This window comes from Rhincodon typus, chromosome 17, assembly GCF_021869965.1.
Source record: "Rhincodon typus isolate 14 chromosome 17, sRhiTyp1.1, whole genome shotgun sequence".
Classification (NCBI taxonomy): domain Eukaryota; kingdom Metazoa; phylum Chordata; class Chondrichthyes; order Orectolobiformes; family Rhincodontidae; genus Rhincodon; species Rhincodon typus.
Window position 1 is genome coordinate 40,977,043 of NC_063348.1, and position 23,822 is coordinate 41,000,864.

At 41.6% G+C, this 23,822-nt stretch overlaps 1 protein-coding gene across 1 annotated transcript in view; it reads right to left on the reverse strand.

Annotated features, from left to right (window-relative positions):
• Positions 1–23,822, reverse strand: part of LOC109911690 — a 96,588-nt gene continuing 72,766 nt past the window's right edge. The window contains exon 3 of the mRNA XM_020511048.2: positions 1–2,837. Within this exon, the coding sequence (XP_020366637.1) occupies positions 2,438–2,837 (400 nt within the window). The 3' untranslated portion in view covers positions 1–2,437. The remainder of the gene's footprint in view (positions 2,838–23,822) is intronic.

The window sequence follows — 23,822 nt, forward strand, 5'->3', positions numbered from 1 at the left end:
AGTATCAGGTAAATATTTATTGTTCAGTTTGAAAAAGCATTTAAAGTTAAAATGAAACTATTTTCCAATCAGTGCATTAGTAAAATAACAGCCACATATTTAGCATTTAGTAATGAAAAGTGTTTACAATTACAATTAAATCAGCAATCATCTTGACCAGTGACTCTCAACGTGAAGGGGAGAATTGACCCCTTTTTCAAATGTATGAGGAAAGAGGGAGAATAAGAAGAAAAATGAAAGAATTATCAGGATGTGTCTAAATTTGGGCATCAAAGTTTAGGAAGGATGTGAAGCATTTAGAGAGGGCGCAGAAGAGCTTCAGTAGAACAGTTACAGGGATAGGAGATTGTATTTATATGGAGGGACTTGTAAAGTTGGGGTTGTTCACTTTTGTAGTGCTTAAATTATGAAGGGCTTGGTTAGACTAAATAAAAAGAAGCAGTTGCTAATGGTGGAAGGGTTGATAACAAGAGGTCAAAAATTTAAAGTAATTGGCAAAACAACCAGTAACATCATAGAGAACATCACTCTTGCACGAGTGATTCGGATTTAGAAAATATTCACAGTTTGACAGGGTGGTGGAAATACATTCGATAGTCACATTCAAAAGAGAATTGGGTAAAAAAGACAAAATTGCAGAGATATAGGGAATGCGACAGAGAATGAAGACAGACAATAAATGCAGAGATGGAAAATTTAGTCATGTGTAGATGCTAGACAAATCAAGATTATTCTCTTCACAACAAAGTAATACAATTTAAGAGGAGATTTCATAGAGGTGTTCAAAATTGAGGTCTTTGATATCTTAAATAGAAAGAAACCGAAACATCTCTGCATCCTCCTCAAATTTCACCTTTCCACCCAGTTTTATGTCATCTGCAAATTTCGTGATATTGCATTTAGTTCCCTCGTCTAAATTATTAACATATATTGTGAATAGCTGTGGACCTAGTGCCAATACTTGTGGTACCCCAAAGTCACTGCTGCCATTCAAAAAAAGACACATTTATTTTTCGTTTCCCGTCTGCGAACCAACTTTCTGTCCATCCCAATATAGTGCCCCTATCCCATGTACTTTTATTTTACACATTAATCTCTTATGGCGGACATTGTTAAAAGCCTTCTCAAAGTCCAAATAAACCACATCTATTTGCTCTCCCTCATTAACTCTATGAGCTACATGGTTGAAGAATTCCAATAGATTTGCCAAGCATGATTTCCACTTTATACACATTTCATATTAACATATTCAACACTTAGCAGTCTTGCAGGCCTTCCTGCATGCTTCTCCCACTTGCCTATTGACTTCATTAATCAATGCATTTCAAAGAGATAGATTTTAATGAGCATTTTAAAGAAGACAGATAGAGTGAGAAAAGGTTGAAGGTAGGAATTCCAGAGTGTGAGGCTGAGCAGCTGAAGGTGTGTTCGCCACAGATGGAGTGATCCAAACTGGTAAAAAGAAGCCAGAATTGGAGAAATGCAGAATTGTAGGGTGGGAAAGGGTTACCAGCAAAGGGAGAGGAGAGGCCATGGAGACAGTTGAAAATAAACATTAACATTTTAAAATACAGGAATTGCTGGTTTGGGAGCCAATGTAAGATGGCTAGCATGGGGTGGATAGGGGATAATTAGTATGACAGACAACTGGAAACTCGAGGTCCTCATTGTGGACTGAGCAGAGGTGCTCAACAAAGCAATCATGCAATTTGTATTTGATGAACCCAAAGGAAAAGAGATCGCATTGTGAAACTGGACCGCAGCTTGGATGTCAAAAACAATTATGATTGCAAAATTTCTCATGTCAATTACAGATCATTGGTAACATCAGCTATTGGATAGGCACCAGGAGCCTTTAATGTGAAATGGGCTAAACTATCTGTTGAGATGCCTTGTGCAAATTCTAGGTACACATATGAGGGATCAAGGAGTGGAAGGATATATTGAGAGGGGCAGATAAAGTAATTGGAATCTTCTGAGGAGCAGAAACACTGGGAATTGACTGAACGACACACTTCAGTGCTGTAAAATTTTATGTAATGTTTAATGATAGTAATCTGGTACACTTTTTGATATGTTTAGAAAGTATTCAGGAATCTATATAACTGGTTGAAAGGAAATAGTACATTTATATTCAGATCAGGTTTGCAAAGATGCCGGAAAATTATTACACGGCAGACGAATATGGTTGGCAGAATTAATTTCTCAGAAAAACCCAATTCTACAGCTGCTCCTTTGCTAAGGCTTTAATTTGCTCTTAAAGGTAAATTTGGCTCTGAGTTGGGGACGAGGTCCTCGACTCCAGCCAAAGCTGCCAAGAGGTTGTGATTGCATAAGGAACCGTCAATGGGTACTAAACGGGAGAGATTTCTCGGGTAACTTTCCAACTTGGCAGGCGTGAGCAGACGCAAAATTTACCTTGCAAGAGAAATGCTTTTTAAAGCATTTGATTGGCAGCTCTTGGCTGCATCAGAATCTTTTCGAGTTGCTGCCGGAAGTGTTCGGGCAGCTCCTTCGGCTTCTCGCTGGCTGCATCTACAAAAACGTGCGTGGATCTTGCTGTCGTGCAGGCTATGATCTCGAACCCGGCCAGTAACGGGCTTCCTGAGAAGCACCCGTCGGAGAGGACGTTGTAATCCAAGGACAGCGAGATTCGGCCTCGGCGCGGCTTGAACAGAGCCGCCCGGTAGGTCACGCTAGATCGGCCAATCCTTTCCACCCCGAGGGCTGCCAGGGGGTTCTGAGGGAACATCATAGGTGCATGGAATGAGCACTTGCAGCTCACGATAAATCCCACCATCGACGAGGTCTGGCGATTTGCATTTAATCCGCAGTACCTGGTGAGCAAAGGGATATTGCATCATTACAGACTCTATCTTTGAGCCATCTTCCATACATAAGATATCAGCCGCGTCAAGATCGCCTTGGTTCAATCCATAGTTCGCCCCCAACCTCCCGTTCTGAGGAAGGGTCGTTGGACCCGAAACGTTAACTCTGTTTTTTCCTTCACAGATGCTGCCAGACCTGCTGAGCTTCTCCAGCAACTTTGTTTTTGTTCCTCCCGTTTTAGTTTCAGAGTCTTTTATATCCCCAATTTCCATCATTGGCAGCTGTGCTTGTAGTTGCCTAGGCCCTAGGTGCTGCCATTCCTTTCTTAAACGCTCTAATGCTTTCTCCTTCGGAAGTCACACCTGAAAACGGTTACTAAGCTTTTTAAACATCTGTTCTAACATTTCCTTACGCGGCTTGGTTCCTGTTTTATTGTCTGATTACATTCTTGTGAAGCACCTTTGGATGTTTTGCAATTTTCATGATTCTACTTATAACGTATGTCTGTTGAAGATAGCAAGACTGTTATGGGTTCAAGCATCATTCCAGTATCCTAGCACACAATCCAAGGCTGAGAGCGCACAGCACTACTTTTACTTAGACTTTAGAACAGTACAGCATAGGAACGGGCCCTTCGGCCATGACATTGTGCTGAACATGATGCCAAATTAAATTAATTCCTTCTGCCTGCCCTTTGTCCATATCCCGCCATTGCTTGCATATTCATATGCTTATCGATAAGTGCCTTAAATGCCCCTATGGTATCTGCCTCCACCACTACACCTGGTAGTGTATTCCCAACTCCTACCACTCTCTGTGTAAAAGCTTATCCCACACACCTCCTTTGAAATGTCTCCCTCTTGCCTTAAATGATTGCCTCCTAGCATTAGACATTTCAACTCTGGGGAAAAGATTCTGACTGTCAACCCTATTTATATGTCTGATATTGTAGACATGTTGCAACTTTTTAAAACTGATCTTCAACGGAAGCACCATCAGTCTATTCAAGGAGGAGAAATGAGCTCACCTTTGATATCCATACCAAAAATCTTCCTTCAAACAAAATAGGTGTATATAGAATCATAGAATCCCTACAGTTGGAAGCAGTCCATTTTGCCCATCAAGTTCACACTGACCTCCGAAGAGCGTCCCACCCTGACCCAACTCCCTATCCTATCCCTGTAACTCTGCATTTCCCATGGCTAATCCACCTAACCTGCTCATTCCCTTAACACTATGGGCAATTTATCATGGCCAATCCACCTAACCTGCACATCTTTGGACTATGGGAAGAAAAAGGGTGACCTGGAGGAAACCCACACAGACACAGGGAGAATGTGCAAACTCCACACAGACAGTTGCCCAAGGCTGGGATCGAACCCAGGACCCTGGCTCTCCTCGTGTCTGTCTGGGTGCACCATCTCATCTCAATTACTCTCCAATGTTGAGGCAAGTGGCCTGGGAAGTGCTGAGTACACTTTATTATAAAAACTGACTTTGCACAGCAATGAAAACATTGTCATCTCGATGCCCTTTGGGATCTTCTGAACCTATGAACAGGAATAGGCTCCCTCACACCTCATGTTACTCAATTAAATTGTAGTTTATCTGCATTTTAACTCCATTTACCTGCCTTGTATCTACATCAAGCTCAGGTTTGAGATTTTCAGTTTAGTCTCCCCAACCCCACCCCAGCATTAACAGCTCTTCGAGGCAGGGAGTTCCATATTTCCACTACCCTTCATGTAAAGAATGACTTCCTGACATCATCACTGAAATATAATATTCAGGTTATGCCCCTCACTTCATGAATATTTAATGTGAGGAAATAACTTCTATCCACAATTAAGTCCTTTGAAAATCTTTAACACTTCAATGAGATCAACTATAATCTAACTCCTTCAATGGATACAAGCCTAATCTATGCAATCCATCCTCATAATTTAGCATTTTTGCCCTGTTGCAACATTTTAATATGTACTAATCAGACCACTTTGAGAGGGAATCCATGTAAAGATATAGGGATAATGGAGATATTTTTGATATTGGTTTTAAAGGCTTCACTCCTTTTTAAAAAACGGTCAAATACAATTCACAAAAAAGTCAGATTCACCTTATGATATGTTAAAGTTTAGCTCTTCTTACAGCAATGAAGATAAGAAAGGACACACACACAAAATATGCACACAGCCACATCTTCCTTTAAAAGCCAAGAAAACAGCATGATGTAGGGATTGATAATTATACTGCATTCAATAGAAAATTTTAAAAGCTTAAAGCATGACCCTAGACTGAGTAAACATTTTGACCCAGTTTGATTCTTTATCAAGATTCACTTTCTTGGAATTTGAGAGGTTCAGGAACTATGTAGAATTTGACAGTTACGTAAATTTCTTTAAAATTGACGAGGATTGTCCTCCGAGGGAAATTAACTGAGCAAAACCAAATTTGGTGCATGAAAAGGAGGGGCCTCATGAGAAGTGAGATATCACACAAGTGTCTAAGATATTAATTAAGCAACCCAAAGGCACAGCAAGTCACAAGGAGCAAACTGGGAGACAATTCAATTCATTTGACTAATTAGGTGTCAAGTTCAATCAAATAGCTTAAAGTGTCTTTTACACATTGGGGCACAAAGGTAACTATTACTTTTAGATGATCATTGTAAATAAAATGTTTATTCTAACAATGATATTTTAAACTGAATTCTCCACTAAAAATAAGATTAGATTTTCTCTGTTTTTTCAGGATCTGTTTAATGTTTACTATTTCCACCAGAACTTGAATTTGATGTTTGGTTCTTTAATAAACTTTGATTATATTTTAAGGTTTCTGTTGTCTCACATAATCCATTACATCCCTAACTTGAGAACTCCGTTCCATATTCCCTATGATGGGGAATTACATTACTGAACCGTAATAACATTTGAGAAACTATAGTTTAGTTTTAACTTATGAAAAAGACCGTCTAGAGGACAATAATAACCTCAGTTGATTCTTTTACTTTGGGAGAGATAGATGTTCCTTTAGATCTATCTAAACATCTTTTAAACTGAATTTCTCTAAAATTGAGGAGTTATCTGAAAGGTACTCCTGATCTGGGCTTCTCCAAAAAATGGGGCTAGGATTACAATACAGCACAGAAGTATTTCATTGCATGCAAATGACTCAGCTATTTTGGAGGAAATGTAATAATGCTCGGAACCATTTTTTTTCAGAACTGAGTTCATACAATAGGCTAAATTTCCTACAGGCATGGCATCATTTAACATCCACTTTCGAGAATGGGATCATTGGCTAGTAATTGGAGCAGATTTTCCTTTCCATTGCCCAGTTGTAACTCTGGATAATTTATAATCTTCCAGTTAAACTCAGCATATTACCCAACACCTCAGAATGTGTTCCTGTGTTGAAGATATGCAGGTTGATGTCTGCCTGGCTTAGTTTCAACCAGAGCAATGCAATTCCTAGTTGAGCTACTAGATAAGTTGTTAATGTGCAATTAAAAGAATGGACTGATTAAAATGGGGAAGATTAAATGTGAGAAAGATTCTCACTTATGGACAAAATTTATCTCATGATGATCACTTATAGAAAAATTCTGCTTTTCACACCATCCATTGGGAACCAGCTTCATACTTGAGTAAACCATAATGTGAGCACTGCAGTGTAAGAGGTGCCACAATTCAGCTGAGATGTTAAACTGAGGCTCCATCCTCTCTCAAGCAGACATACAAAATCCTGTGGCACTACTCAAGGAACAACAGAGGATTTCTTCCCAATATATATTCAATTCTGGTCTCTCTGCTATAGGCAAGATGTTGTTAAACTTGAAGGGGTTCAGAAAAGATTTACAAGGATGTTGCCAGAATTGGACGATTTGAGATATAGGAAGAGGCTGAATAGGCTGAATCTTTTTTTCCGTGGAGTATCGGACACTGAGGGGTGACCATATAGAGGTTTATAAAGTCATGAGAGGCATGGATAGAATGAATAGCCAAGGTCTTTTTCCCAGATTAGGGGAGTCCAAAACGAGAGGGCATAGGTTTATGATGAGATGGGAAAGATTTAGGAGGGACCTAAGGGGCAACATTTTCATGCAGAGGATGATGTGCGTCTGGAACGAGTTGCCAGAGGAGGTGGTGGAGGCGGGTTCAATTACAACATTGAAAAGGCATCTGGATAGGTACATGAATAGGAATGGTTTAGAAGGATATGGGCCAAATACTGGCAAATGGGACTAGATCAGTTTGGGATATTTGGATGGTGCAGATGAGTTGGACCAAAGGGTCTGCTTTCGTGCTGTATAATGCTTTGTCTATGAAGGTCTATTCATTAATCAACTAAAAGCATTAATCTGACTGTTATTACTACGCCATTCATGACAGCATGATGTGCACAATTTGGCTGCAGCATTTCTTTGTGTTATACAATTTAAAAGCATTTAATTGGCTATAAAGTGTTCTGAGGATGTTTTGAGGTAAAGTGATAGCACTCGTGCCTCTTATCTCAGGAAAGTCTGGGTTCCACTCAAGGATGTGGTGGCCAAGGAAGTGTGTTCATAACACAGGCAAACCGGATGAGTTTCAATCTGGAAATTCTTCCAACATATGCCAGGCAGTGAGATCAGGTATGATGCGTGATCAACCTTGTGATCGTTTGGAGCCCCTACCAACAATATCTGTAGCTCCAGACTACTGCATGTATATAAAAGAGCATGTTGCCACAGTAACTCCCTGAATGACCAGTAACCTCCAGCAAAATGCTTTGGCATGTTCTGAGATTGTCAAAGGTTATCTTTTCTATTAACCTAGACTACTATAAATGGTAATGTAAACAAAAATTGCATTAAAAATTATGCTTATACTTTAAGTGAAACATGTCTAGTCATAGGTGTAACAAAGCCAGGACAACATAATCTGCAGAGAACTGAAAACAAAAAAATGCTGAAAATCACAATGGGTCAGGCAGCATCTGTGCAGAAAGAACAAGCTCATGTTTTGAGTCTAGATGTCTGATCATGAAGGAAAATAGGAAAGTATAGGAAGTGGAAAGTTGCATTTATATGTCATTCACAATATCATGGTGTCACAAAGTACCTTACAGTCAAAGTGCTTTTGAGGTGTAGTCCTCATTGCAATGTAGGAAATATGGCAGCCAATTTACATATATAGCAGCAATATTATACACGTTGGTTGAGGGATAAACAATGCCCAAGTCACTGGAAGAATCGCACCTACACTATTTTTAAAGAGTCTCATGAGATTTTTTACATCTGCTGAAAGGGTCTTGGTTTAACCTCTTACCCAAAACACAAAATTTACAACACTGGCAGTGTTAGCCTTGATTTGGTGGTTGAGTCTATGGACTGGGACTTAAAACAATGCCTTTCTGAGACAGAGGCAGGAGCTGAGTCCGCTGAGCCTTGTGGCTTAATGGAGAAGCATGTAATTCAATTGTATTGTTGAAACTTTCAATCGTTGGGTTACCAACATTGAGTTAAGGCCTAAACTGGGAACACAAAGTGTTGCAGTGAATCCAAGTATAGCCATCAGTTCTGTGCTTCATCATGGTTTTTGTAATGGCTACAATGTGTACTCATTCACAATTTGTAGGTAACAGCTGTAAAATAAATTGATTAAATAGTGGGACAAGTAGGCAGCAATGCTGAAGTTTCTTGTTCCTTGACTAAGCTTTATTAAATAAATCATGTAATAAAACTTAGAAGAATAAATAAAACAAAACCCATCCATGATTTTGTTTAATACTATAATTGAATGACACAGTACAGAAGGAAAGGGGAGGGAGGTCGAGTGCTGGCTCTCAAACAGAGAACTATGATATAAGTACCTTCAATATTATGTGAATGAGACTTGGAGCTGAATCTTGTGCATCTTTGGCTATGTGCCCTTAGCATTGAGTTGTCTGAAGGATTCCACCTCAAGGCCTAGCAAGACTTCTCGTCATATTTTACCAAACAAGTTGCATTGACTACTGACCTTGCCCCGTGGTGTCCCTAACATCTGATTCTGGTTTCATCTTACCACACACTGCTCCCAGAACAACTCGTCACTCAGTGGGTATCTGCTGAAAGACTGGTACACAATACGCCTGAACCATCTTTGAACAGCTGCTGAGGACTCAGACAAGCATTGGCAATCTGACATTGCCCTATCTCTGACCATGGACTGTGCGCAGACTGTGCCTGTGACTGTAGTTACCAGGATCCCATGACTGACAGCAGCACCCCTTAACGTGATTGAGGTCTATCCACCACTAGTTTCCAATATGGCTATTTAGATGGATACAGATGTGGTGTGTTTTTCACACGGGCAGCTGGTACATGCTGTAGGTGTTAGATTGATGTCTTAATGTGACATACATCAAGATGTTACCCCTGCCCTAGACAGGTCTGTACTGACAAGCATGAAAAGCAGCCATTGGATGTGTCTATGATAAGAGCTCCTCAATACCGTAGTCTTGATAGTCTTTGGCTCTGGCTGAAGCACCAATGTGCTAACAGGCATAGCATGGTAGGGAGAGTTAATGAAAGGCATGGATGCAATGAGCATGCAGGTTAAGTGCTAAGTTACCAAGCATTTACAGAGCAAGCAAACAGGCCTGAGATGTAGCCTATTCCTGTCCTTGCATTGAATAACTATCCCTGTGTGCAGTGTACCTGCTGCAGCCTTTCAGTGCTAGCTGCTGGTGCGCCCTGCACCACCAAAGTCCATCGATACAGAATATGGATCAAGCTGTACTTTGGTTGCGTGCAACATGAAGATCCTTCTGAGCAAGCAGCAACTTGAAGTCACTAGTTAACCCACTCTGGTTTCCTCGACATTTTTCTTATTTGGCAAGTTTGATGACATAGAAAGCTGAGCAAAATCTCACTAACTCACTGCTACCTATTGAGAAACCCATCACACCACTTGTGAGAACCATAAAAAGATGGAGTGAGATACTCCTGATGTCAAGACAATCTAATGCTGCCACGAATCTTGCCGTAGCCCACATTGCTCAGACCTTTACAAGATTCCACCCACTGTTTTACATTCTGAGTTTAATCAAATGCATGGCAACTCAACTTGAACACCAAGAGTCAGTGAACAAACTGCCCATCTAGCTATCTGGCATTGATTGAACATCAGACAGCCAAATGCTACTGCATGTTAGAATTAAGACTCGGCCTTTCCAGTGACGTGCACTCACATTATAGAATACAACTGCAGCTGCTGCAAAGGGAGGCAGTTTTACTGCATTAATTTATTATGGAATTAAATTACCGAAACCCAGTTCCTTCCTGGTTTTGATGCAATGAGAACAACTTCAATTTTGTCCTTATCAGATTACAAATATTCAGTAATGCATCTTGTGTTCAAAAGCATAAGGTAAGCACAGTACAACAATCTTTATCTGCCCTCAATAAAGAGCAGTGCTGTGTACATCTGCACAAGCTTCAGTCCTTGTCTGGAAGCAACATGCTCCTGTCCTTTCATCAGCTGGAATTATATTAAGAAAGAACAGAAAGATTTTCTACATCTCACAATTGCTGGCCATGTCTTCAGCTACCTCAGCCTTAAGTTCTGAAATTACCTCCATAAACATCTCCACTCTCTCATCTCCTGTTGTACATCCTTAAAACCTACCTCTTTGATCATGCTTTTGCAGCCTGTCCTAGAATGTCTGATAAAATGAGATTGATTGGCAAAGTTAACCCTATTTCCTTTTCCACAGGCATTACCAAAATCTGTTGAGTATTTGTAACATATTCATTTTTTAATTTCATATCTGCAGCATATGCAATATTTTAACTTTCTAGTGTCTCTTTTTGTAACAGTGTTAAATTTTGACTAATATAATCAATCTATTCCCATGAAGCACCATGTGAAATTCTACTTTATTAAAATGAGTTTGTTGTTGAGTTTGTCATGGACAAATCATTTTGTCCACTGGAGTCTTTAGTAGAGCACATGGGTCCATCAGTGATTTCTGCAATGGAGTTACAAAGGATGCAGACAAAGCAGAAACACTTAAGTTCCACTCCTGCAACTGAGGTCTCTTTGGTCCAAATGCTCAGATAAAACTCATAACGAAGAGAAACATTCCACCGGCCAAAGGGTGGATAAGCAAATTGTGCAGATTTAAGGTGACTATTGTGTGTACAAATTCCTTTAAACCACAAATGTTATGATGCAAGAGAAGATAGCCACCTTTCTGGTCTAACTAGAAGATTCTTGTTGAGTACAAAATAGGAAGCTTATTGCATTACTGCGAACATTTGCAGGTTACATGACTATGACCTGCATTGTTACATAGACTGTTAGGAGCAATAACTGCAGGTGTATCGCCTACCAACTCCTTTCCTCTTCAAACAAATCTTCATGGCATCAACATAGTAGGTGGTGCTTATTACATTCAATCAAGTATTATGTTTTTCAGACCAGGTCATATCAACAGAAGGTTTAAGTCCCACATGCACTGAAGGTGGGTCAAAACATGTCTGAACAGGCTAATTACAACACTGACACAACACTGACTACTACAACACTGACACATGAACTTAATGTGGCAAATTAGTGTAAGGCATAAGGTAGTAGAGATGTAATGGTAAACATTTTGGGGATATTTCAGAAAGCATAGAACAAATGTCTTTCGAACAGAAAAAATTCCAAGGGAAAGACTCAAAATCCATGATTAACTATAAATGTTACTGAAATGAAACTTTTAAAGAAGTCCTATGATGACAGGTCAGAATATTTAAAAACTGTCTAAAAAATTAATAAGAAGGGAAAAATAGAGAGAAAGCTATTTAGAAATATAAAATCAATAAGAGTTTCCATAAACAAAAAGATAAGTTAATAAAGTAATTGTTTGACCACTAGAAAGTGAGTTGGGGAATTAATAATTGAAAATAACAAGTTGGCAGATGAATTGAAAAGATATTTTGCATCAGTCTTCATTTAGAAATACTGGGTCTACATATTATTAAAGGAATAGAGATGGGTTTTAGTAGAGTGATGTGCTCTTCCTGTTGGATGTGGGAGATGAGGGACCATTTCAGTGTTCCTGGAGACTATGTCTGCAGGAAATATGTTTGGCTGCGAATCCAGATGGATCCCATAGATTGGTTGGAGCAGCAATCAGAGGCAATAAGGAATTTACAAGAACCAGGGAGCATGATGGATGGCAGTTTCAGGAGGGTAGAAATGCCGCAGTTACAGTCAGATAGATGGGTTACCATTGGGAAAGGTAAGAGAGGTAGGCAGGCAGTGCAGGAGTCTCCTGTGGCTATCCCTATCTCAAACAAGTGTGTTGTTTTGGATAAAAACCAAAAGAACTGCAGATGCTGCAAATCAGGAACAAAAACAGAAGTTGCTGGTAAAGCTCAGCAGGTCAGGCGCATCTGTGAAGAAAAAAATCAGAGTTAACATTTTGGGTCTGGTGACCCTTCCTCAGAACTGATAGTAGCCAGGAAAACGTTGGTTTATATGCAGAAAATAGCGAGGGAATGGGGTAGGGACTAAATGATAGGATAAATGTCGAGCCCAAAGAGAGAGAAGAGCACTTGGATAGACAAAGGAATTGATAACGATCTGGCTAGGAGGGTGAATAGCTGTTAATGGGGACTGTTAGTGCCTAACAATAGGTAGTGTGTAATGGCAGGCTATGCAATTTCAAGGCCTGTGTGTGGAGTAGGGGTCTAGGACATGGGAGAGTTTAGGCCCTAAAATTATTGAACTCGATATGGAGTCTGGAGGGCTGCAGGGTCCCCAAGTGGAAAATGACGTGTTGATGTTCCAGCTTGCGTTGAGTTTTGCTGTAAAACTGCAGCAAGTTAGAGACAGAGATGTTGGCCAGGGAACAGGGTGGGGTATTAACATGGCAGGCAACTGGAAGCTCAGGGTCTATTTTGCGAGCAGAACGTAGAATGTTCTACAAAGCAGTCACCCAGTCCACGCTTCATTTCCCCAATGTAGAGGAGACCGCACTGTGAGCAGCAAATGCAGTAGACTAGATTCTGGGAAGTGCAGGTGAGGTGTTGCTTCACCTGGAAGGTATGTTCAGGCTCTTGGATATTGGGGAGGGAGGAGGTAAATGGGCAGGTGTTGCACCTTTGCTGGTTGCAGGGGAAGGTGCCGTAGGTCTGTGGGGGGGGAAGGAAGAGTGGACCAGGGAGTCCCAGAGGGAACAGTCCCTGCAGAAGGCGGATAAGGGAGAGGAGGGGAGGGGAATATGCGTCTGGAGATGGCATCTCGCTGGAGGTGGCAAAAATAGCATCTGATGATCTTCTAGATGTGGATGTTGGTGGGATGGTAGGTAAGGACAAGAGGACCCTTATTGCTGTTGGGGGAGGGAAGAGAAGGGGTGAGGGTGGAAGTGCAGGAGATGGGTCGGGCCTAGTTGAGGACCCTGTCAAAAAGGCTGCTGGAGAATCCTCGATTGAGGAAGAAGGTGGACATTTCAGAGGCTGCCTTATCGAAGTTGGCCTCATCTGAACATACGCGATGGAGATGGAGGAACTGAGAGAATGGGATGGAGTCTTTACAGGAAGTGGGGTGCAAGGATGTATAGTCCAGGTAGCTGTGGGAGTCAGTGGGTTTATAGTGGATATTAGTGACCAGTCTATCCTCAGAAATGGAAGCAGAGATGTTGAGGAAGGGAAGGGAGGAGTCAGAGATAAAGCAGGCGAAAGTGAGGGCAGTGTGGAAATTGGAAACAAAATTGATGAACTTTTCCAATTCCGGACAAGAGAGGGAAGCAGCACAGATGATATCATCGATATACCGGAGAAAGAGTTGTGGGTGGGGGCCGAAATAGGACTGGAACAAGAAATGTTCCACATACCCTATGAAGAGACAGGCATAACTAGGGCCTATGTGGGTGCCCATGGCCACCCCTCTGACCTGAAGAAAATGAGAGGAGTTAAAAGACAAGTTGTTGAGGGTGTGGACAGTCTCAGCCAAGTTGAGAAGTGTGGTTGTGGGTTGGGATGGCTCAGGTCTTTGCTCCAGGAAGAAGCGAAGAGCCCTAAGACCCTCCTGGCCAGATCGTTATCAACTCCTTTGTCTATCTGACTGCTCTTCTCTCTCTTCGGGCTCTATCCTTTATCCTATTGTTTACTCGCTACTCCCTATTTTCTGTATATAAACCAATGTTTGCCTAGCTACCATCAGTTCTGAGGAAGGGTCGCTGGACCTGAAATGTTAACTCTGATTTTTTCTTCACAGATGCTGCCAGACCTGCTGAGCTTTTCCAGCAACTTCGGTTGTTTTGGATACCGTAGGGTGTTGGCCTCTCAAGGGAATATAACGCTGACAGCCAGGTTTCTGGTGCCCTGACTGGCTCTACCGTAAAGAGGCAAATATCAGGTTCCAAGCAATCGATTGTGATAGGGGATTTTCTAGTCAGGGGCACACACAAATGATTCTGCGGCCTTTAGCGAGACATCAGAATGGTATGATGCCTCCCTGATGCCAGGGTCAAGGATATCTCTGAGCGGGTGCAAGACATTATGAAAGGGAAGAGTGATTGGCAGGAGGTCAATGTACATGTTTGTACCAATGACATAGGTACAGAAAGGAATGCCGTTCTACAGAGACAATACAGGAAATTAGGCAAGAGGTTAAAAAGTAGGTCCTCGACGGTAGTAATATCTGGATTACTCCTGGGGCCATGTGCTAGTGAGAGTAGGAATAGGAGGATAGGACAGATAAATGCATGGCTAAGAAGCTGGAGAAAGGGGCAAAGATTCACATTTTTAGACCTTTGGGATCTCTTCTGGGGTAGAAGTGACCTGTATAAGAAGGAACGGGTTGTACCTGAATTGGAATGGGATGAATATCCTGACAGGGAGATTTGCTAGTGCTGCTCAAGAGGCTTTAAACTAGTAGAGGGGGAGGTTGGGACCCAAAGAAATAGTGAGAAAAGAGAGAAGTCTGAGGCTGGTACATTAGACAAGGGGAGCAAATTAAATGGTCAAGGCAAACAAGAGCACAGACGAGAGAACGAGATAAGACTGATTAATTAAATTGCATTTATTTCAATGCAAGAGGCCTGACAGATAAGGCAGATGAACATATGAACATGGTTGGGAACATGGGATTGGGATATCATAGCTATTACAGAAATGTGCTTCAGGGAGGAGCAGGACTGGCAGCTTAATGTTTTGATGTATAGACCTATGGGAGGGATAGAAACGGGGACAAGAGAGGAGGGGGAGTGGTATTTTTGGCTCAGGGTAACATTATGGTTGTACTTAGGGAGGATATTCCTGGATGGTGTCAAGATTTGAGAGTATTTTTGGAGCCGCATTCATCCAGGCAAATGGTGAGTATTCCACCACACACGTGACTTGTGCCTTGTAGATGGTAGACAGGCATGGGGAGTCAGGAGGTGTGTTACTCACTGCAAGATTCCTGGCTTCTCACCTGCCCTGTAGCCACAATGTGGAAATGACTGGTCTGTTTTTTAGTTAATTGTAACTCCCAGAATGTTGAAAGCGTGGGGTTCAATGATAATGATGCCATTGAATGTCAGTGGTAATGGTTAGATTCTGTCTTTCTGGTGACGCACATTGCCTGGCACTTGAATGGTGTGGATGTTATTTGCCTCTTGTCAGCGAAAACCTGAATATTGCCCAGGTCTTAATGTATTTGGGGGAGGTGGCTTCAGTACCTGAGGAGTCATGGATGGTGTTCAACATTGTGTAGTCATCAGTAAACATTCCCACTTCTAATTTAATAATAGAGGGAAAGTTATTGTTGAACAACTGAAGATGGCTGGGCTTAGGAAACTATACTGAGGAATTCCTGTGTAGATGTCCTGGAGGTGAGATAACTGACCTTCAACAACCACAGCAGACAGCTTTTCCCCCTGATTCCCAGTGCCTTCAGTGTTGCTAGGGCTCCTTGATGCTACACTCTTGACGTCTTGATGTCACAACAAGTCACTCTCATCTCACCCTTGGAATTCAGTTATTTTGTCCACATTTGGGCTAAGGTTGTAATGAGGTCAGGAGCTGAGTGGCTGCAGTGGAACCCAAACTGTGCATCAGACAGCAGATTTTTGACAAGTTAGTACTGCTTGGTAGCATTTTTCATGACACCTTCTATCACATTGATTGAGATTAGACCAATAGGATGATAATTGGCCAGGTTGGATTTGTCCTGCTTTTTGTGTACATGACATAAGCAGGCAATTTTCTAGATCATTGAATAGATGTCAGTGGTGTGGCTGTACTGGAACAGCTTGGTTAGAGGTGTGGCAAGTTGTGGAATACAAGTCTTCAGTGCTATTGCTGGAATCTTTTCAGAGTCCAAAGCCTTTGCAGTATCCAATGCCTCCAGCCATTTCTTGATAATGACGTGGAGTGAATTGAATTGGTTGAAGACTGGCATCTGGGATGCCAGGGGCCTCTGGAGGAATCTGAGATGATCATTTAAACACTTTAGCTGAAGATTATTGTGAATGCTTTATCTTTTACACTGATGCGCTGGGCTCTTCCATCATTAAGGATACAGATGTTCGTGGAGCCTTCTCCTCCAGTGAGTTGTTTAGTTTCTACCACCATTCAGTATTGGATATAGCAGGACTGTGGAGCTTAGGTCTGAGCTGTTGGTTGTTAAATCACTTATATCTGTCTATCACTTGCTGCTTATGTTGTTTGACATTCTAGTAATCCTGTTTCGTAGCTTCACTAGGTTGACACCTCATTTTTAGGTATGCCTGGTGCTGCCTCAGACATGCCCCCCTGAACTCTCCATTGACCTAGCATTGATCCCCTGGCTTGATGGTAATGGTTGAGTGGGTGATAAGCCAAGTCGTGACAGATTATGTTGGATTCCAATTTGGCTGCTGTTGATGGCTCATAGCGCCTCATGGATGCCCAGTTTTTAGTTTTCGTTTAGACAGTAATAGTCCCAAACAACACAATGGAGGGTATTCTCAATGACAAGTTAGGATTTCATCTCTACAAGGACTGTATGGTGGTCACTCTTACTGATACGGTCATGACAAATACATCTGCAGCAGGCACATTTGTGAGAATGAGGTTTTTTTAGAAAATTCTCTTGTGGGAAATGGATGTTCATGTCTGGCCAATATTTATTGCTAGTCCAAGTTCCCATTGAGAAGATGGTGATGAGCTACCTTCTTAAACCACCACAGTCCATGTGCTGTGGGTAGACCCACAATGCCATTAGGGAGGAAATTCCAAGATTTTGGCACAGCAACAGTGAATGAAGGCAATTATATTTCCAAGTCAGGAGGCGAGTGGCTTTAGGGGAACTTCCAGGTGGTGGTGTTCCCATGTATCTCATGCCCTAGTCCTTCTAGATGCCAGTGGTCATGGGTTTAGAAGGTGCTGACTAAGGATCTTTGGTAAATTTCTGTTGTGCATCTTGTAGATAATACACACTGCTGCTACTGAGTGTCAGCGGTAGAGGAAGTGGATGTTTGTGGATGTGGTGCCAATCAAATAGGCTGCTTTGTCTTTGATACTCCGTTAGTGTTGTTGGAGCTGCACCCATTCCGGCAAGTAGGGAGTATTCCATCACACAGCAGTTTTTTCACTGCTCATGTTTGCTTCACCACCTGTCGCAATCTAGTAGCTATGTTCTTTAGGACTTGACTAGCTCACCCTGTTTTGGTGCTGCCAAGTCACTTTTAGTGCTGGAATTTAAATCTTGAGATACTGAGATACAAGTCTCTCAGTTTTGGCCATAGCGCCCCCAGGCATTAGAGGACTTTGCGTTGACTTTGCTGTTGTCATTTCTGATGGCTTAGTTGATGCTAGCTGGTCCATCGGGCTTCATTAACTTTTTCCTTTCTTACCCTTCATCAAAATGTTTTTCGTTTCTGGTTGCTAAGATCTAATGAATGGTGTGCCACAGGGGTCATAGAGGATCCTCACCTTTTTACAATTTAAATAATTGACTTGAATAGAGGGACCAAAGATATAGTTGCTAAATTTGCTGACAGTACAAAGATAGATAGGAAAGTAAGTAGTGGAAAGGAAATAAAATGCTACAAAGGGACATAGGCAGGTTATGTGTGGGCACAAATCTGGTAAATGGACATAATGTGGGAAAATTTGAAATTGCCCAAATTGGCAAGAAGAATAAAAAAAAGCGTATTTTCTAATTAGTGAGAGATTGGATCTCCCAGAGAATTAGCAAAACTTGATGGACTGAATGGTTTCCTCCTGTGCTGCATCATGCTTTATAACTTATTGGAACAATAAGAACAAAAAGGATGGGTTTCCTGAAAGATAATGGATGGCCATTCTCCCAATACTCACTATAATCAATGGGCAGCACAAGAAGATGCCAGAGCAAAAGAACATTTGGCCAGCATTCAACTCTACCGTCCTCTTTCTTTATAAAATGATAGTGGACCATTTTTTGCAACCAGTACGGATTCCATAATGAAGGGGATCCTGGGTTTCGATTTGGTCTCTTCAGATCACCAGGCATCTATGCAGACAACCAGTTGAGAAAACAGTGACTTCTTAGGCACATCCACAAATAAGATAAATAATTTTACAGGAATAAACACTAGATTGATTTCTGGGCTGTGAGAAGACTTTGAGTGGGATGGACCTATGTTTTCTGCATTGTAGGTGAATGATAGGTCACGTTATAACTTCTTTGAATGTTTGAACCAGATTGACACTGAGAGACTGAGGACATTTGTACTAGTCATCACAGGGTAAGGGGTAAGCTATTTAGGATACAGATGGAGAGAATTGTTTTCACTCAGAGGATGTGAATTTGCAGAATTCTCAAATCAAAGGGCTGTGGATGCTCAGTTGTTGAGTCTATTCAGGGATCAGACCATTAGACTTTTGGGCTGTAAGCAAATGGAGATATGGGGATTAGGAAGGAAAATGAAGTTGATGCAAAGTTTTAGCCAAAGTTTCAGACGACGTTTGAGGGGCTGCAGCTACTTTTGTTTCTAATTCTTATGTTCTTAAACATGACAGTAACACCAAAAGCAATGCTGTTAGAATCCGAGCAGGTTAAGAGTGACTGTACACTACGACAGCAACTGAAGAGCCTGGAGATGCAGCCTGGTCCAGTTCTCAGCTGTATGTCCCTCAGCACACAGTGCCCTTGCTGCAGCTTTATAATGATGACTACCCTGCATCCTGAGGTGCAGCACTGAAGTGCAGAAACTTCTTGGAAGTGGGTCAGAGATGTGCCATGAGGATTCTTGGAGGCTGGCATATGTTGGATTCAATATCCATGAATGTGGGCGCATGTGACTAGCACCCATGGAGAGTGCCCTGAGATATTGATGTCGGGTGTCCAACATGGTAGTTCTTTGGAGTCTCCAATGAGTTGAATTGTCCAGCCACCTGCTCTGATTTCCATGTTGAGTTTTCCCGATGTTCAGATTGTTTGGTAGGTTTGGAAAGATAGAAAGCTCAAAATGAATGAAGCGAGTGGACTGTTGCCTCCTGAGAATTTTGCAAGGCTGCTTATACAATATGTGAAAGATGGACCAAGATGCTCCTGAAGTTGAGATAGATTGCCAGACCTTGTCAGATTCTGCCATAAATCACACAATAGCCTACCTTGCTCAGATCCATATAAGATTTCACCTGACCATTCTACAATGGGCCTAGTCATGAGGTGAGGAATACATGGGTGGAGAAAAGTTTTGGGAAACAAGGGACTAGATTTTACATGTCCCTGCTGAGTGTATTCTGCCAGAGTGGAGGGAATAAATAAAAAGGTAGGTGTCTACCCACACTGAGCTGACCCCATTATACATAAATTAAACTTGCTAAAAGTTCAATTGACCCTAACGCTACTCTACCTATGCCATAATACAGATGGCATGGGCAGCCTGTTTTATTAGAAGGTTTTTAAAACGAGGGAAGGAAGGGGGCTACTGTCCTTGGGGGAAGGTGTTGCCTTTTATGCATCAAGGATATTCACACTGTAAATAATCCCTTCCCTTCCTTTTGTCCTGGCATCAAGTTTAAAACCCACTCACCCCCTCTCTCAAGTCACCAAACCATCCCCGCTCAATGCTCCAACTTACCTGCATCCAGGGTTCAATTAGGTTCTTCACTCTGGAACTATTTGTGGTCCAGGTGGAACACCACCACCATCCCCCCAACCTTCTCCCCTCTCCCCCAACTCCTGAGGTCAGTTCCAGCCAGGGGCTGCTAGAGCTGCCGATCAGATAGACCTAGTCCAGGGGTTTAAGCATAAAATTGAGACAGATTCACCAACATCATACTCAGCAAGTGCTGCACTGTCAGGGAGAGATGTCTGAGAACCCGAGTGTCCTTTCAAGTGAATGTAAAGAGTCCCATGGCATTATTCCAAGGAAGAACACATGAATTCTCTCCAGCATCCCAGCAAATATATAGTCTTTAAACAATGTTACTAAGAAATAAATTATCTGGTCATTTCCTGCATTGATGTTTTTGGGAGCTTGCTATGCACAGATCAGCTGCTGTGTTTTCTGCAACCACACTCACTTTGGGATGCCCTGAGTTTGCAATAGGTGTGATTGTTTTTAGGGGGAATGAGAGGGGTGTCCTCAGCTGTATGAAGCTGTCAGACGCATGGAATGTAAAAGGTTAAGAGCTGCTGTCTGTTCAGACTCTCATTTACCAGAGAAGTCTGGCAGCCTCAGCAAAAGACCTGCTTAATGACATAAAGTGAACATATAATACATTAACCTATTATGCTAGTCTGTTTCCTCCCGCCCATTAAAAATGACCAGGTTATCATCAGGACAAGCTATGAATGAGTTCTTCCGAGTGAAATACTACCTTGTGTTCAATGTAATTACTTTAATGCTATTTTTTAATATCATATCAGCAAATTACATCAAGTCCCTATGGTGACACTTGTGTCTCAGGGAAAATTATCCCATCGCATTCTGGTCCCTTGGGAAAATCAAGTGACACAACTGGCTGCAGTGCTCCAGCAATTAGTTCCCTTGCCACTGAAATAGAATGAAACCCCACAATGTTCAGACATGCCAGCGGAATGATGCCCTGGGCTTCAATACGTATCTTGCTTATGATACACTTAAATAGAGAGGCAACCAAGAACAAAATGCAATTGAGTTGTAATTGAAGCCACAGTGCTTTTTTGTTGATGTCTTTCTCAGTAATCTAGAATCAGTAACATAGAATAAAGCCTTTAGAAGAAGGCCACTCAACCCATTGTGTCTGTACTGTGCCCTTGAAGGAACCCGAATTGCTACAGTGTGGAACAAAACCATTTGGTGCACTGTGTCTGCACTGGATCGCCAAATGAACATTTTATTTCATCTTATTCTCCTGTCTTCTGCTTTTATTCCGGCCTATTCTTCCCCTTCAAATCTAACTCCATTTTGAATGCCTCAATTGAACCTTCCTCCACTATACTCTCAGGTAGTGCTTTCCAGAACTTAAGGATGCACTGCATGAAAATGTCTTTTTTTCTCATTTCACCTTTGCTTATTTAGCACACATTTTAAAAAATCTATGCCCTCTTGTTCTTAATCCTTGCACAAATGAGAACAGTTTTTCCCTATCTACTCTCTCCAATTGGTTCCAATTTCCTGTTCTTTCCCCACAGCCTTGCAAATGTTTCCATTTTAAGGAAGGCAATAAATAGCTCATTTTATGAGATGCTGCACAATTCCATATTCAGGGAGCTTTGGTCGGATTCTCCACCCCAGACACTAACTGCCTCTAGCAAGGCTGCCTGTTCCTAATGGGACTGCAAAAATCCCCATTCAACCCCTCAAACTGAGAAACATTGGAACTGCAGTCGATCTTTGAGATCTTTGAATTGGAGAATATTCGAGCAGGAGTGGAAAATTCAACTCCACGAACATACTGGAGTATTCAATTAGATTATGGCTGATTTGTACCTCCACTCCATTTAGCATTTTGTCTCCATTATTTATTCATACCCTTACCCAAGAAAAGTCAATCAATTTCCATCTTAAAAGCTCCAATTATCCCCCAGCAGTCATGGCGTTTGGGAGAAACATCTACTACTGTATTCATGATAAAATGTTTCCTGATTTCCAATCTGAAAGATTTTTTTTCTTCTTTATTCATTCATGGGATGAGGGCATCGCTGGCTAGGCACTATTCATTGCCCACAGGGCAGGTCAGAATCAACCACATTGCTGTGGGTCTGGAGTCACATGTAGTCCAGACCAGGCAAGGATGGCAGTTTCCTTCCCTAAGGTACATTAATGAACCAGATGGGTTTTTCCTGACAATCGATTCATGGTCATCATTAGACTGTTAATTCCAGATATATTTTATTGAATTCAAATTCCACCATCTGCCGTGGCGGGATTCAAACCTGAACAGTATCTGGATCTCTGGATTAACAGTCAAGCGATAATACCACTAGGCCATTGCCTCCCATTTCAAGATTAGGCTCTCTCATTCTTGATTTTCTCATCAAAGAAAATAGTCCTTCTGCAGCATCTTTAATCGTTTATTTAAAATCATTCATTTATAATGTGAACATCAACGGCAAGACCGACATTGTTATATGTCCCCAGGTAACCTGGAGAAGGTGGTAGCGAGCTGCTTTGGTGACCTACTAGATCATTCCACGCTTAAGTCAATAGCTAACCATTTTGATGTAGTAATATATGGACCCAGAGTAAATAAGGATGATAGTCCCTTTCATGAAGAGTATTAGTGAAGCAGTTTGTTTCTTACTTTGATCCTATAGCTTTATGGTCACTGTGATACGAGGTTTGGATTCTAGATTTATTTAATTCATTTAACCCCGAATTCACAAACTGCTTTGTCAGTTTGCGAACTCTCATCTCTGGATTATGTTGGAATTATATTCAGCATGGACTTGTTGGGCTGAAAGGTCTGTTTCCATGCTGTCTGACTCTATGACTCTATTACCACAACCATCAAAGATAAAGTAAAATAAAAGCAAAAGAATGAAAAATAAAAGGATAGAACAGCAAACTAAGTAAAAGAAAGAAGCAAAGAAGTCCTGCACTCTACTTCATAGAGTCATAGAGTCCTACAGCATGGAGACAGGCTCTTCAACCCAAACTGCTCCATGCTGACCCAAATGTCCATCCGTGCTAACCCCATTTCCCTGCATTTGGCGCATATCTTTCTAAATCTTTCCAATCCATGTATTCATCCAAATACCTTTTAAATGTTGTTAATGTATCTGCCTCAACGACTTCCACTGGCAGCTCATTCCATATGCATATACCCTCTGTGTAAAAAAGTTGCCCCTCATGTTCCCATGTATTCTTTCCCCTCTTACCTTAAACTGATGCCCTCTCGTCCTAGATTCCCCAACCCTGGGAAAAAGACTGAGTGCATTCACCCTATTTGTGCCTCTCATGATCTTATACACTTCTATAAGATTCCCCCCTCAGTCTCTAATGATCTAAAGAAAAATATCCTAGCTTGTCCAACCTCTCCCTATAACTCAGTCCCTTGAGTCCTGGCAACATCCTTGTACATTTCTTCTGCACTCTTTTCCAGTTTAATAACATCCTTCTTATAGCAAGGTGACCAAAACTGAACACAATACTCCACTTGAGGCCTCACCAACATCCTGTGCAACTTCAACATAACTTCCCAACTTCTATACTCAGTGCCCTGACTGATGAAGGCCAATGTACCAAAAGCCTTCAACATAACTTCCCAACTTCTATACTCAGTGCCCTGACTGATGAAGGCCAATGTACCAAAAGCCTTCTTCACTGCCCTGTCTACCTGTGACTCCACTTTCAGAGAATCATGCACCTGAACTCCAAGGTCCCTCTGATCCACTACACTCCTTAAGGCCCTACCATTCACCATGAAACTCCTACCTTGATTTGACTTTCCAGAAATGCAACACCTCACACTTAACTATATCAAACTCCATTTGCTATTTCTCAGCTCACTTTCCCAGATGATCAAGATCCTGCTGCAATTTCTGACAACCTTCCTCGCTGCCCACGATACCACCAATTTTAGTGTCATCCGC